We start from the raw sequence: 12,929 nt of genomic DNA, 5'->3' as shown, positions 1-12,929 counted from the left end.
TATATATCCAGAAAAAAAAAGGAGAGCACTAGTGCAAAAAGATACATGTACCCCAATGTTCAGAGAGCATCATTATTTACAATTGCCAACATATGGAAGCAACCCAACTGTCCATCAACAGATAAATAGACAAAGAAGATGTGGTATGTATTAGCCACACACATAAAATTAAAGCCTCCCATTTGCAGCAATGTGGATGAACCTAGAGAATATCATGCTTAGTGAAATAAGTCAGACAGAGAAAGACAAATACTGTATGAAATCACTTATATGTGGAATCTAAAAAATAACACAAACGAATGACTATAGCAAAACAGAAACAGACTCATAGATATAGAAAACAAACTAGTGGTTACCAGAGGGTACAGGGAAGGGGGGAGGGGCAAGTTAGGGTTATAGGATTAAGAGCTAAAACTACTTTGTATAAAATAGATAAGCAACAAGGATATACTGTAGAGCACAGGGAATTACAGTTATTATCTTATAACATTTAATAAAGTATACTCTGTAAAAATACTGAATCACTGTGCTGTACACGTGAAACTAATATAATATTGTAAGTCAACTATACTTGAATTAAAAAAAAAGAGTTGGGCCTGGGCTCAAACACATCCTTTCCACCTACTAAGGGAACACTGATTTAACAGGATTAAAAGGAAAATAAAAGTCTCATTCCTATTCGCCACTGAGGACTGCCTCACTCAGTTGTGTCTGACAACCAAGGACAAATTCGTCTAGCTTTTGGGATACAAAAAGCTGGAAGTAGTAGATACTATTATACTACAAGCTAGAAGACTGAAAATCAAGAGAAAATACTCTACCATCATCATTTGGATAATTAAAGCAAAAGCTGATTTTTTTGTGTCAAATTTCAACTTTCTATCTGGAAAAGTTTTTGGTGTGTGTAAAGGTTGAAATAGTTTGGGCTATCGTTCCTATTATTTTGTTATGTTGCATCATTCCAGGGGGTGTTTGGTCTCATGTACCTTTGATTTTCTGAATAGCATAGAGATGCCACTGTTATCAACCTCAATTCTGCTTTCCGGCCTCTGGGAGGCATGCAGGCAGCAAGATTTAAAGGGAAGACAAGCCTCCTTTTCCTTCTCTCCTGGATTATTCAGAGACTGCAGGTTTAGGTCCAGCTGTAGCCTGAGGCTCAGTCTGTACTCCTCACTACTCTCTTACGTGGCAGATGGAAAAATGCCTTCTTCCACTCATGAGAACAGCCATGAGGGCAGGAGGCTGGGAGACAGACCCTGGAGAACACCAGCAAAGGATTGTGGGGCTTCTCTGCAAAACCTTAGTTCTTTTCAGAATCATGAGGGGAAGATGCTTCATCTCTCTGAAGTGGCACAACTCCTGAATATAGGTCATGGGAAGAGACCTCAGCCTGAGGAAAGCAGCTGGGTCTTATGCACCCAGAACTTGATGGCATCTATCCTTTGTAGCCAAACTGGTTGAGGAAGCAGAGAAAAAGGAAACTGACTGATTGTGTTTATTTTCTACATAAATTGTATTATCCCCTAGACCCCGGGGCTTTTAAAATGGAGTTTAATTGAGGTGCATAATTAAGGTATATGGTTCTCTGGTAGTGAGTAGCAACCCACTTGTTAGCAAGGCCTTGTCAGCACCCACAAATGTTCTATGGTTTCTTTAGCTGGTGGTTCTCAACCCTAGATACATGCAAGAATCACCCAGGGAATTTATTTTAAAAAATGCCAACGTGCGGGTCCCACCCCACAGATCCTGATTTAGCTGGTTTGAGATGGATCCAAAACATCAGTATTTTAGAAACAGTACTGAATAGTTTAAAGGTAGCTAGGGAGTTAGGCGTGTTCCCTTAGAGCCAAGAAATGACACCTAAATACCGGGTTGGTTATCCTCCCTGGGTAAAAGAGGAAGATGAACTTTTCCAGCATTTCCCCCAAGAACTTCTGCAGAACCTTAGTTCCATGGAATGTTAATAGGTATTCTGAGAAAAAAACAGTTTCTGTGATCAAGTTTTGGAGACAGGAAGCTAAGCATTCCTTCCATTCAAAAACATTTTTGGGAGCTTATAATATGCCAACTGCATTGGCGTACCTCTAGAGGAGTATGGTAGTCAGGGTTTCTTGAGCCAAAAAAAAACACTTGACCATGACACACTTTCAAGGAGCAGCTCATGGGACTATGAAACTCACTTTGGAGAAGTGCATTTATGACTGTCCTGAACCTCTGCCAGGTTGGGAGACGTGATTGCCTATCCACCACTCTAAGGTCACATTTCTCCTGTTTTTCTCAGCCACTTACTCTGAGGTCCCAAAGGGATTGAGTCCTTGTGATTCCATTTTACTTCACTCCATCTCATTAGCAAAGGAAGCTAAGGGTATAATCATTGCACACACATTAGGAGAGACCAAAGTCAATCACATCCAAGTCAATTTTTTGAAGGTAAAGACATTTTTTTTATATCTCCACCCTATTTTTTACATATGGAAATAGAGCTTTTTGGGATAAATTAACCATGTCCTTATATTCCTCCCTATCAGACAATTCATATTTTCTTTGTAGAATACGGGAAGGAAAATGCTAAGCTGAGGACTTGTGCTCTCTTAGATGAATTTAGTCAACTGTTGACTTCTGGGGAAATTTTTTTATTGAAGTAACCTTGGTTTATAACATTATGTGAGTTTCATGTGCACATTATATTTCTACTTCTGTATATACAACAGTATGCTCACTACCAAATATATAGTTTCCATCAACTGTTGACTTTTTTAAATGAACAAGTTGCTAAAACATAAAGAGAGGAAGTGAGATCACATGGAAACACAGCATAAATGATTGAGCAGTAAATGGAGAATGGAATAAAGAAGCTTAGAAGGAGCCTTCCAGATCATCCAGCTTAACTGTTGTCAATTTACAGATGAACCTGCAGAGGCCAGACTAGTAAATGTCTGCTCTAAATCCACACTTCCAGCTGGAAACCGAGAGGAGACTGAGCTAGACGCCCTGACATCCATTCTGAGTATTTCCCATGACTTCGTGCTGTCTCTCCCCCAACCCACAGATCAACAAAGATAGAAATTATTTAAATACAAATTTACCAAATTATTCACATGTAATTGTTAGGGGACAATGTTTGCAAATTTTTATTAGAAACAGTTGCTTCTGGTTTCTCTTGTTTGAATTACTAGTCTCCTATGTGCTGAACCTAAAAATCCATTAAAATGTCATCAAATGACTTGCAATAGATGTTTTTATGTTCATATCTCCTGCAGCATTTGGTTTGGGGCCACGCACTTTGTGAAGTACAATAAATACTGGCAACAGATTTACACTTTAATTTCCTGCTTAATGTTAAATAAAGGTAAGTAATTTAATGTAGATTTATGCAAGAAGAGCACCATGGTTCTACATATCTGCTAAGGAATTGAAAACTGTTGCCTGTTTTATTTTATAGTCTACATTTTTTTCTATTGAAAGTTTTACTTCAAGGGAAAGAGGTTTTTTTCTCTTATGTAAATACAGGCTGTCCTTTTTTATTTAAGTAGTGAATAAGACCACTTACAGGTATGTTTTTCTTTGCAGTTGAGAATGTAAGTGCACTTTTGGAGTCTAGGTTAAAGTTTTAAAGTTTAATTTCAGCCTTACCTAAAGGAGCTTAAGTTTGGAAAACATAGGATTTTTTTTCCTTCACAATTCAGGCCTATTATTTCCAACATTCTTAAATAAAATGGTCTTCGAAGTCCCCTTGAACTGGCAGAACATCCTGAAGGAGTCAATAATTCTGTTTCTTAAATCTAAGCCTAGGCATGTAATTTATTTTATGATGTTTTCTTTTGGGATTAGAGATTTAATTGAAATTTCTTTATTTCTCTTCTGACACTAAAAATGCTTTCACAAGATTAATAAAATCATCCACTCCTGATTACCTTCCCCACCATTTTCCCATCCCAAGAAAATGAAAAAATAAAAACAAAAAACAGAAACTATACACATCTTAGGCTCCTTGGAGAAGACGTGCTCACATTTAAGTAGAGACACACATCCTATCTTCAGTGTGTTGCCAAGCACATAGCACTCAGAAGATTCTAGTTGAGTTGGCTGGAATGCATGTCATATGTAGAACACAAAGAGAAGGGGGATGAACAGCCCGGGAAGAGAAAATTCAGAGAGACATGAGCGCTGCCTCTAGAAACTGGGAGGGAAACAGGATTAAACTGACTCTATAGGGCCCCCAAGTAGTGGGATGTTAGGGAGACAGATCTTGCCCCAACGGAGGGAAGGCATTTCTAATAGAGTTGTCAGAGATAGAAGGGATGCTGAGGCACAAAAAGAGCAGCCTATCATTGGAAGTTATCAAGCCTGGGATGGGTGACAGCTTGACAGGGATGTTGGAGGGAAGATCCAAATGTTGGAGGAGAGTGGGAAACTTAAGGGGCCTTCCAACACTGAGAATCAATGATGAAAATTTAATCTCCAGCAAACAAAGACATCTGGGACAGCCTGTGCATTTCTTATTTCCGAAGTGTTACGGGAGTTGTAGGAGGGTCTATTTCTAAGAAGATGTGATGTCAGTATACTTTGTGACTCAAATAGAAGAATTTAAGCACATTGAACATTTCAGTTCCCCAGCCCATGGTCCAATTAAAACACCAAGGCCCTGGGAATGAACCAGAGGAGAATATATCCAAGACATAACAGAGTTAGTATCATATTCTACATTTAGTAACATATAGGTATTGGGCACATACTATGTACTAAGTACTGTGGATAGACAGAGGAAATCCTACAAGGACCTACTGTATAACACAGGGAACTATACTCAATATTTTGCAATAACCTATAAGGGAAAAGAATCTGAAAAAAAAAACGTATGTATGTAAAACTGTACACCTGAAACTGACACGGTATTGTAAATCAACTATATTTCAATAAAAAATATTTACAGTAAAAAAAAAAAGGGAGGAAATCCTTTCCCAATTATCCCAGGTAATTACCTGCACTCTACTTAACACTCTTATAATCTCTCTATGTTATATTTTAAGTCTTTGTATGTAACTGTCTTCCACTTCAGAAGTACTTAAAGATGGGAGAATCCTTTAGCCATCTTTGCACCACCTGCCATTAGCACAGTAAAATACAAGAAACAGTAAAATATCAGGCTCCCAAGGTGGGTGTTGAGAAAGAAAACAACCTCATTTTTCCAACAGGTTGTTTTCTCTGAACTGAGCATTAAAAATAGTCTCGCTTCCTCCCCTTATTTACGTTGTTCAGTGTGCTTTTGCTTGACTTTAGATTCAAGGATATTATAAGAACATAAGACACAAAGAAGGGCAAAGTTATTAAGATTTCTTGAGATCTCAGAGAAGGGAACTCCTAACATTTCAGAAAATTAGGGCTCTGGTTTCATCTGAGCTGAGTCTGTTCTGTCCATGAAGCCCCACGCCACCTTGGTCTAACTGCCATCACCATTCCAGGGAACTGTGTCTGTGGGGACTTCTGCAGATTTCAATCAATCGTCTTCCCCTTTCCAGTAGATGCTGTGGTGTCTGCTCTGTTCTCTAAAGCAATATACACTTTGGATGGTACTCAGTAAATTATAAATAATGGATAAACCTGCCTCCTGTCATTTTGATAGAAACAAGCAGCTTTCCAGGCTGTGAGTCAATCACAAGAAGGGTCACTACTCTCCCCACAGTTTCCCAGAGCACCCTGATATGTCAGCTACCACAGAAAACTGGAAGTAGTTATCTGGGCTTTACAAGGCCAGATCATTCCATAGCTCTACCTAGACATATTCAATCTGCTGAAAGTAAGCCATGGTTCTCCAGGTACCAAATCAGCCACCCTGGAAGATGTAATTCAAGTGGTTTGCACTGGGAAGGAGATTCTGACGAAATAAAATAGTAGCATTAGTTGATGCTACTAATTAGATTCGTCTCTATGCTTATCCAGTCACACTCTCTCCTTACCTCTTTCCCAGCCAGCACTCAGCAAAAACAGTGGAAAATCAGACTCTGCTAATGGACTGTTTTCAACGCCAGATGTGATATGTTTCCTTTCTAACACATTTTTCTCTTGAGCTGATGCTTCTTTCAAATTAAAGTTACCACCGTCAGTAGGAAATTATGAAAGAGACACCTTCCATGCTAACACATTGTTACCCAGATTATTAGCAGGATAATAGATGTAGAATCTCTTTAATTCATTAGAGTATAAGACAGAACTTTACATAATTCTCAATGTCACTTTAAAAATGAATTAGAGGGCTTCCCTGGTGGCGCAGTGGTTGAGAGTCCGCCTGCCAATACAGGGGACACGGGTTCGTGCCCCGGTCCGGGAAGATCCCACATGTCACAGAGCGGCTGGGCCCGTGAGCCATGGCCGCTGAGCCTGTGCGTCCAGAGCCTGTGCTCCGCAACGGGAGAGGCCACAATAGTGAGAGGCCCACGTACCGCAAAAAAAAAAAAAAAAAAAAAGAATTAGAAATGTCAAGGGAAAAGAAGCTAATAGTCTAGGAATATCCTAGGACTGTGGTTCTTAAAGCTGTCTAATTATCAGAATCAACTTCAGGTTTTGCAAATTATACAGATGCCTGAGTCCAATCCTAGACTTGACCTATTGAATCAGATCTTTAAAAGTGTACTTCAGGACTCAAGATTTTTTTTTTTTTGGCAACGCCATGCAGCTTGCAGGATCTTAGTTCCCCAACCAGGGATCGAACCCGTGCCCTCGGCAGTGAAATCATAGAATTCTAGCCACTGGACAGTCAGGGAATTTTTGTCTTCTTTTTTTGGCTTTTTTTTTTTTTTTTTTTGGCCTCAAGACTTTTAAAAAGCTCTAAGGGAAATTCCACTATGAACCCAGGTTTAAGAGCTACACTTTTAAAGTGTGAGGTATTTTTCCAAGGTCAGGCAACAAGCTGATTTTACAGTCCTATTAAGATATTTTATTGAGGCTACTTTTAATAAATGCACAATGTAAATACAAAAAACCCCCACACATTTAAATTTGGTTTACATCAGGAGAATTAAATTTGGATTTTAATTGGAAATGTCAACCATGTTTAAAACTTTTGTTTAAAAGAATATTGTTTAAGACATGCAAAAAAATAAAGTTGGACACATCTTACACCATATACAAAAATTAACTCAAAATGGATCAAAGATCTAAGCATAAGACCTAAAACTCTAAAACTCTTAGAAGAAGACACAGTTGGGGGAAAGCTTCATGACACTAGATATGGCAAGGATTTCCCGGATATAACACCAAAAACACAGGCAACAAAAATAAAAATAGGCAAATTGAACTACATCAAAAACCCCTGTGCATCAAAGAACACAACAGAATAAAAAGGCAACCTGCAGAGTGGGAGAAAATATTTACAAATTGTATATCTAATACGGGGTTAATATCCAGAATATATAAAGAACTCCTACAACTCAACAACAAAAAGCAAATAACCAGATTTACAAATGGGCAAAGGATGTGAATAAAGAGCTCTTCAAAGATGCCATAGAAATGGCCAACAAGCATATTAAAAGATGCTTAGCAACATAATCATTAAGGAAATGCAAATCAAAACTTCAATGAGATATCACCTCACACTCATTAGGATAGCTACTATCTACCCTGCAAATAAAATCACAACAGTAAATAACAAGAGGTAGAGGTATTAGAACACTGTGCCCTGTTGGTGGGAATGTAAAATGGTGCAGGCACATTGGAAAACAATATGACATTTTCTCAAAAATTAAAAATAGAATGACCATGGACATAGTGATTCTACTTATGGACATATATCCAAAAAAATTGAAAGCAGGATCTTCAAAAGATATTTGCACACCCATGTTCAGAGCAGCACTATTCACAATAGCCAAGAGGTAGAAGCAACCCAAGTATCCACTAATGGAGGACTGGGTAAGCGAAATGTGGTACACATGTACAATAGAATATTATTCAGTCTTAGAGGAAAGGAAATTTAACATGTGCTACAACATAGATGAACCTTGAAAACATTATGCTAAGTGAAATAAGTCAATCACAAAAAGACAAATACTGTATGAGTTTACTTATTTGAAGTATTTAGCCAAATTCATAGGGACAGAAAGTAGAATGGTGGTTGCCAAGAGCTGGGGGGAAGGGGAAATTTGTTGTTTAATGGCTATAGAGTTTCAGATTTGCAAAATGAAAAAAATCCTGGAGACTGGTTGCCCAACAATGTGAATATACTTAACATTACTGAACTGTACACTTAGAAATGATTAAGATGGTAAATGCTGTGTTGTGTTTTTTTAATCACAATTTTAAAAAAAGATATAATTAAGGAAATTTGCTGTAAAGTGAATTTTGGTTAAGTGATTTTTAATGTCATACTACCCGCCATTGTGAAATCCAGAAGATTTCATCTAAATAAATAATCAGAATGTAGTTAAAGCAAAATATATGAAAAAATCTGACCAACATTACAAAAGCATAATAAATGGGAGTCATAACTTTCTGATAGCAAACTACTCAACATATCAATAATAATACCAAAGTTTTATAGGTGATACATTTATAAGTAGATATACCATGTAATGTTAAATGTGTTAAGATATGGCTGTACATTTCAAATTGTTGTGACTGAGAATCTGCAGCCATATATCTTCTTGAGAGTTTTATACCCAAAATGTAATCTCTCTTTTTTACAGAGAATGAGGAGGAGCAATTTACCATATATTTAGCTTTTCTCTGGGAAACATCAGACTAGTTTCTCCGGGTAATTCTAGACTAGCTTGTTACTATATTTTGCATGGGGAGGAACCAAAGAGCATATAAAGCACATGTAGGAAACATTCAGCTCAAGTTTAGAAATGAAAGTTTTCTCTAAAGAGTTCTGTGGCATTAAGTTGGCAAATGACTCAGGTATCAACAAATTAGCAGATTGTGTGTACGCTAAACAGACAAATAGTTTGCCTATTTATTTTACACTGTAGCTGATATCCAATTTACCCATTGATGCCATAGTCTGTTTTGAGCCTGAAAAAGGACAGCTCACTGTCCAATAAAGGCTGTGACCTCTGTGATTGGAAATGACCTAGCAGACATGACACAGAGCCCCAGTTCTCTGTATTCCAACAGTAAGTTCCTTCTTGGAGTAAATCTGTAACTCAACAAACTTTCTTAAATCCAGAATTGAACTTGTGTAAAAATTATTAAGCTGTGAATTGAACTTCTGTAAAAACTATTAATCTCTTAAGTATGTATACAAATAAAAATGTGGAAAACATTTGTACAGATATGATACTTTTTAAATAGATATGGCAAGGATTTTAAATAGATATGGCAAAAAGTACAATATTTAGATATTGTACTTTTTAAACTTGGATCAGTGGTGCAGTAAACAGTATATCATTTATTGGATGCTTACTCTGTATTCATTTTCTCATTTTAGCTCACTACCATCATGTAATGGAGTGATTCTTATTCCATTAAAAGCTAGGGAAAGAAAAGCTTGAGAAGAGTACATACATTACCCCAAATAACCCAGCTCAAATGTATTAAGGGTCTGGATTTGAAGACCGTTCTCTTTTTTTTTTTTTTTTTTTTTTTTGCTGTACGCGGGCCTCTCACTGCTGTGGCCTCTCCCGTTGCGGAGCACAGGCTCCGGACACACAGGCTCCGCGGCCATGGCTCGCGGGCCCAGCCGCTGCGCGGCATGTGGGATCTTCCGGGATAGGGGCACGAACCCGTGTCCCCTGCATCGGCAGGCGGACTCTCAACCACTGCGCCACCAGGGAAGCCCCAGAAGACCGTTCTCTTGACTCCAAAGTCTTTTTTTGCTCTTAACTTTTGAGCACTATGCTTTCTCCCAGTTTTAGTACACTCACCTTCACTAACCCAATTGAATGGTAGAAGAAAAGTCCTGGGAACTTATCCTACATCTGGTGCATTTTTAGAAAACAAATCCTTTAGTCTTCAGAGATGTGTCTATTACACCTTGAGGAGTATTGTGACATTATGAAAACTTAGGTATTTTATTTAAAAGTCTCTGATGTTGCAGATAAAATTCCAACTTCCTTAAATATCCATTATTTTGTATAACGGAATATCTTCCTCAAAAGCATTAGAAACATTGAGAGGTATTGAAAGCATTTTGAAATTTAATTATGTTGGTCTTTCCTTACCATTGTTTTTTTAAACTAAATGATAATAATAAAAAGAGGATAAATAAACATTTTTATTAATGAGAAATGTCATGTAGGCATTAGAATTCTAGAGTTTAACATTTGGAAGGCACCTGAAAAATTATCATGTTCGTTTCCACATTGCAACCAGGGCATAAATTAACCAAGAAAAATAGTCTATTCTCTTCCAAAGAATTTCAGAAAATGAAATTTAAGATATACTTTCAATAATACATCCTGGGTTCTTTAAAATATGCTTGTGTGGTCTAACTTAAGAACCATGCGCTGTTTCTAACTGCAGAGAAATCATTAGCGTACTCCTGGAAAATCAGTCTAGGATGTCCCATTAGTTTCTGTCACATCGTCTGCCTATTCAACGATTCACCTAATCAAGGTAAAGAACTGTGTAAAGGATTTCAGGATCCTGATCTAAAAGTGCTATTGTTTGAAATAATAGTGCTCACAGTCACAGGTTCTTTGAAATCACACAAAGATATAAATTTTCTGATCCAAAGTGCTTCATGCTTGAGCTATTTTTACAATTTGTTCTTAGGTGCTTGGAATTTCAAAAATTTCAGGCAGTCACCATATATATACATATGTTTTATCTCTAAATGGAACTGTGATAGGACTACAAACATGTCTGGGTTAATAAAGATGGCTTTAACAATTTGAAAGAGAGTCTTAACAAATTGAAAAACCAGTCTTACCTGAAATGTGTTAAGTGTCTCTGGATGTCAAGGTCTAGAATTGGAGTGGGTCTGGAGGATCCCAGCGGTGATCTATCTTGGCTCAAGAGGTCTTGAAATTCTTTACAAATTTGTCTAAAATAAAAGATTCAAAATTAAAGTTGGACTCTTGAAATGGGGCTTTAATTTCATCCCATGATATTTTTTCAAAGGCTTGTTTTCTCTTTTAAAAGAGGACTAGATAAATATCATAAAGCAACCTCTGAAGTACCATCTACAACATACAGATGAGGTTACAATAGCAACTATGCTCTCAAGTTGATCATGCTCTCAAGATGATCATGAAACCTTTCAAGTGAGTAACAGTCCATGAACATTGACAAAACCAATGTTCATTTTTAAGGTGAATATTCATAGATTAACATCAGTATAAGGGAAAAATCTATACAACAGGATCACAATTAATAATTCCTTTTAAAAAAATTAAAATGTGATTCTGGGGGTGGGGTATCATGTTTGTAAACAAGCTTAAATCAGGCTATAGGCTTATTTCAGAGCCATGATTCAAGTAGACTTTGGGAAATCCCTTTCCCCAATATTTCATTATAATTCAGACTCTTCTGGACTAAATTTGTAGTTTTAATATTTGAAGTAGACAATCACCCAAATTTAGTCTACTAGCCTCATTTTGTCTCAGAAAAATGATTACATTGTGCTCCATGTAAGATAGTTTCTTGCAAAAAAGTATCAGCAAGGGCATTTTTCTGCTGCTTTTCTTAATTAAAATGATTATGATTTCTGATCATTGGTTTCAGTTTTAATTACCATATTACCATGATTGTTCAATAACAGTAAAGCCCTTGTGATACATAGTCCAAAAGATATGTCTGAAGAAGAAAACATATGAAGGAACCGTGTGTGTGTGTGTGTTTTTAACAACAAAACACTAGATTAATGCAGAAGCTGAAGAGTGAAGTAAAAGACTGCTGAGGAATTGCTCAAAAGAATCCATCAACTAAGCGAAACCACTCCATATTCAAGGCATAATATGATAGTGATTAGGTTTTTTGTCTGGATTTACAATGGGCAGTCACAAAATGTCATAATGTAGCCCTGACTATAATTACCTATGGAGCCAAAATCAAGTACAGAAGGGTCAAATTATTCCAAGTGAAAGTCACTCCATGGGCCCAGCCACTAAGTCCTCTCCAAAGCATTTGTGTCATTAAGCAAAAAACTACTACAAAGGGACAAAATGTCTTGAAGCCCAAATAACGTACCATTGAGTTAAAATCAGAGGAGCCGTGTTTATTATAAGGTATCCCATATTTATCGAATTCTTCTGGAGATCATTTGAGACTTTTTTTTTTTACAAGCAATGAGTCTCAGTTTTAATGCCAGTGTTCAAATATCATCATTTCACAGAATTTGCCTTACTCATTTTGAACAGAGGTGAAAGTAAAAGAGGGTCATAGGGAAAGGAAAAGCCAAACAACAAACAAACAGATAAGTCCTTACCTGCTCTAAATCAAACAGGATCCTCCATACCCCCCTGCTAATGTTTGGTTGAGTCTCAGATGTAGCATCTAAACGCATGTTTTAACAGTGCATGTGTGTACTTCCACTGAAAATATTTGATCTGAACTTCTCACTTTTTCTGTTCTGAGTTAGACTCAGTTGGCTGACTTTCAGGTGTATTGCCTATTTTTAATTAACGAGTAGCAACTTAAATTAAATGTTGAAGTTATTTGTTGGCATCAAATGATGACATTTGGTGGGGCATCGTTTTCTGTTGCGCTTTATGTTATTTAATAGAGTTAGATGTATTGTTATCTTTGTTTTTAGAAGATGTCTTACTAAATTTTAAAATACAGACTCTTGCTATCATTTTTCAGACTAGCAATGTGAATTACTACATGGTAGGTCATCAGTATGATGCATTATTACAAAGGAATATTGGAGTTGTTTAACGACTGGTCTCTTAATTTTCTATCAAATTAAAATGTATTAAAAATTTAAATGGAGGTTAAAACATTGCTTTACTTTGTGTGTTATGATATGGGAATTTCTCAGATAATTGAATAAA

The 12,929-nt window shown here is 36.9% G+C and overlaps 1 protein-coding gene across 2 annotated transcripts in view; it reads right to left on the bottom strand.

Moving 5' to 3' along the window:
* TFAP2D (transcription factor AP-2 delta) overlaps window positions 1–12,929 on the bottom strand; it is a gene marked incomplete at its 5' end in the record, with an annotated part of 54,952 nt that overhangs the window by 5,819 nt on the left and 36,204 nt on the right. For both annotated transcript variants that reach the window (XM_081246443.1, XM_081246442.1), the window contains one exon: window positions 10,865–10,978. In XM_081246443.1, the coding sequence (XP_081102569.1) occupies window positions 10,865–10,978 (114 nt within the window). The remainder of the gene's footprint in view (window positions 1–10,864; window positions 10,979–12,929) is intronic.

This window comes from Mesoplodon bidens, assembly GCF_964165515.1.
Source record: "Mesoplodon bidens genome assembly, chromosome: 10".
NCBI classification, from domain to species: domain Eukaryota; kingdom Metazoa; phylum Chordata; class Mammalia; order Artiodactyla; family Ziphiidae; genus Mesoplodon; species Mesoplodon bidens.
This window is presented reverse-complemented; position numbering and strand designations above follow the sequence as displayed.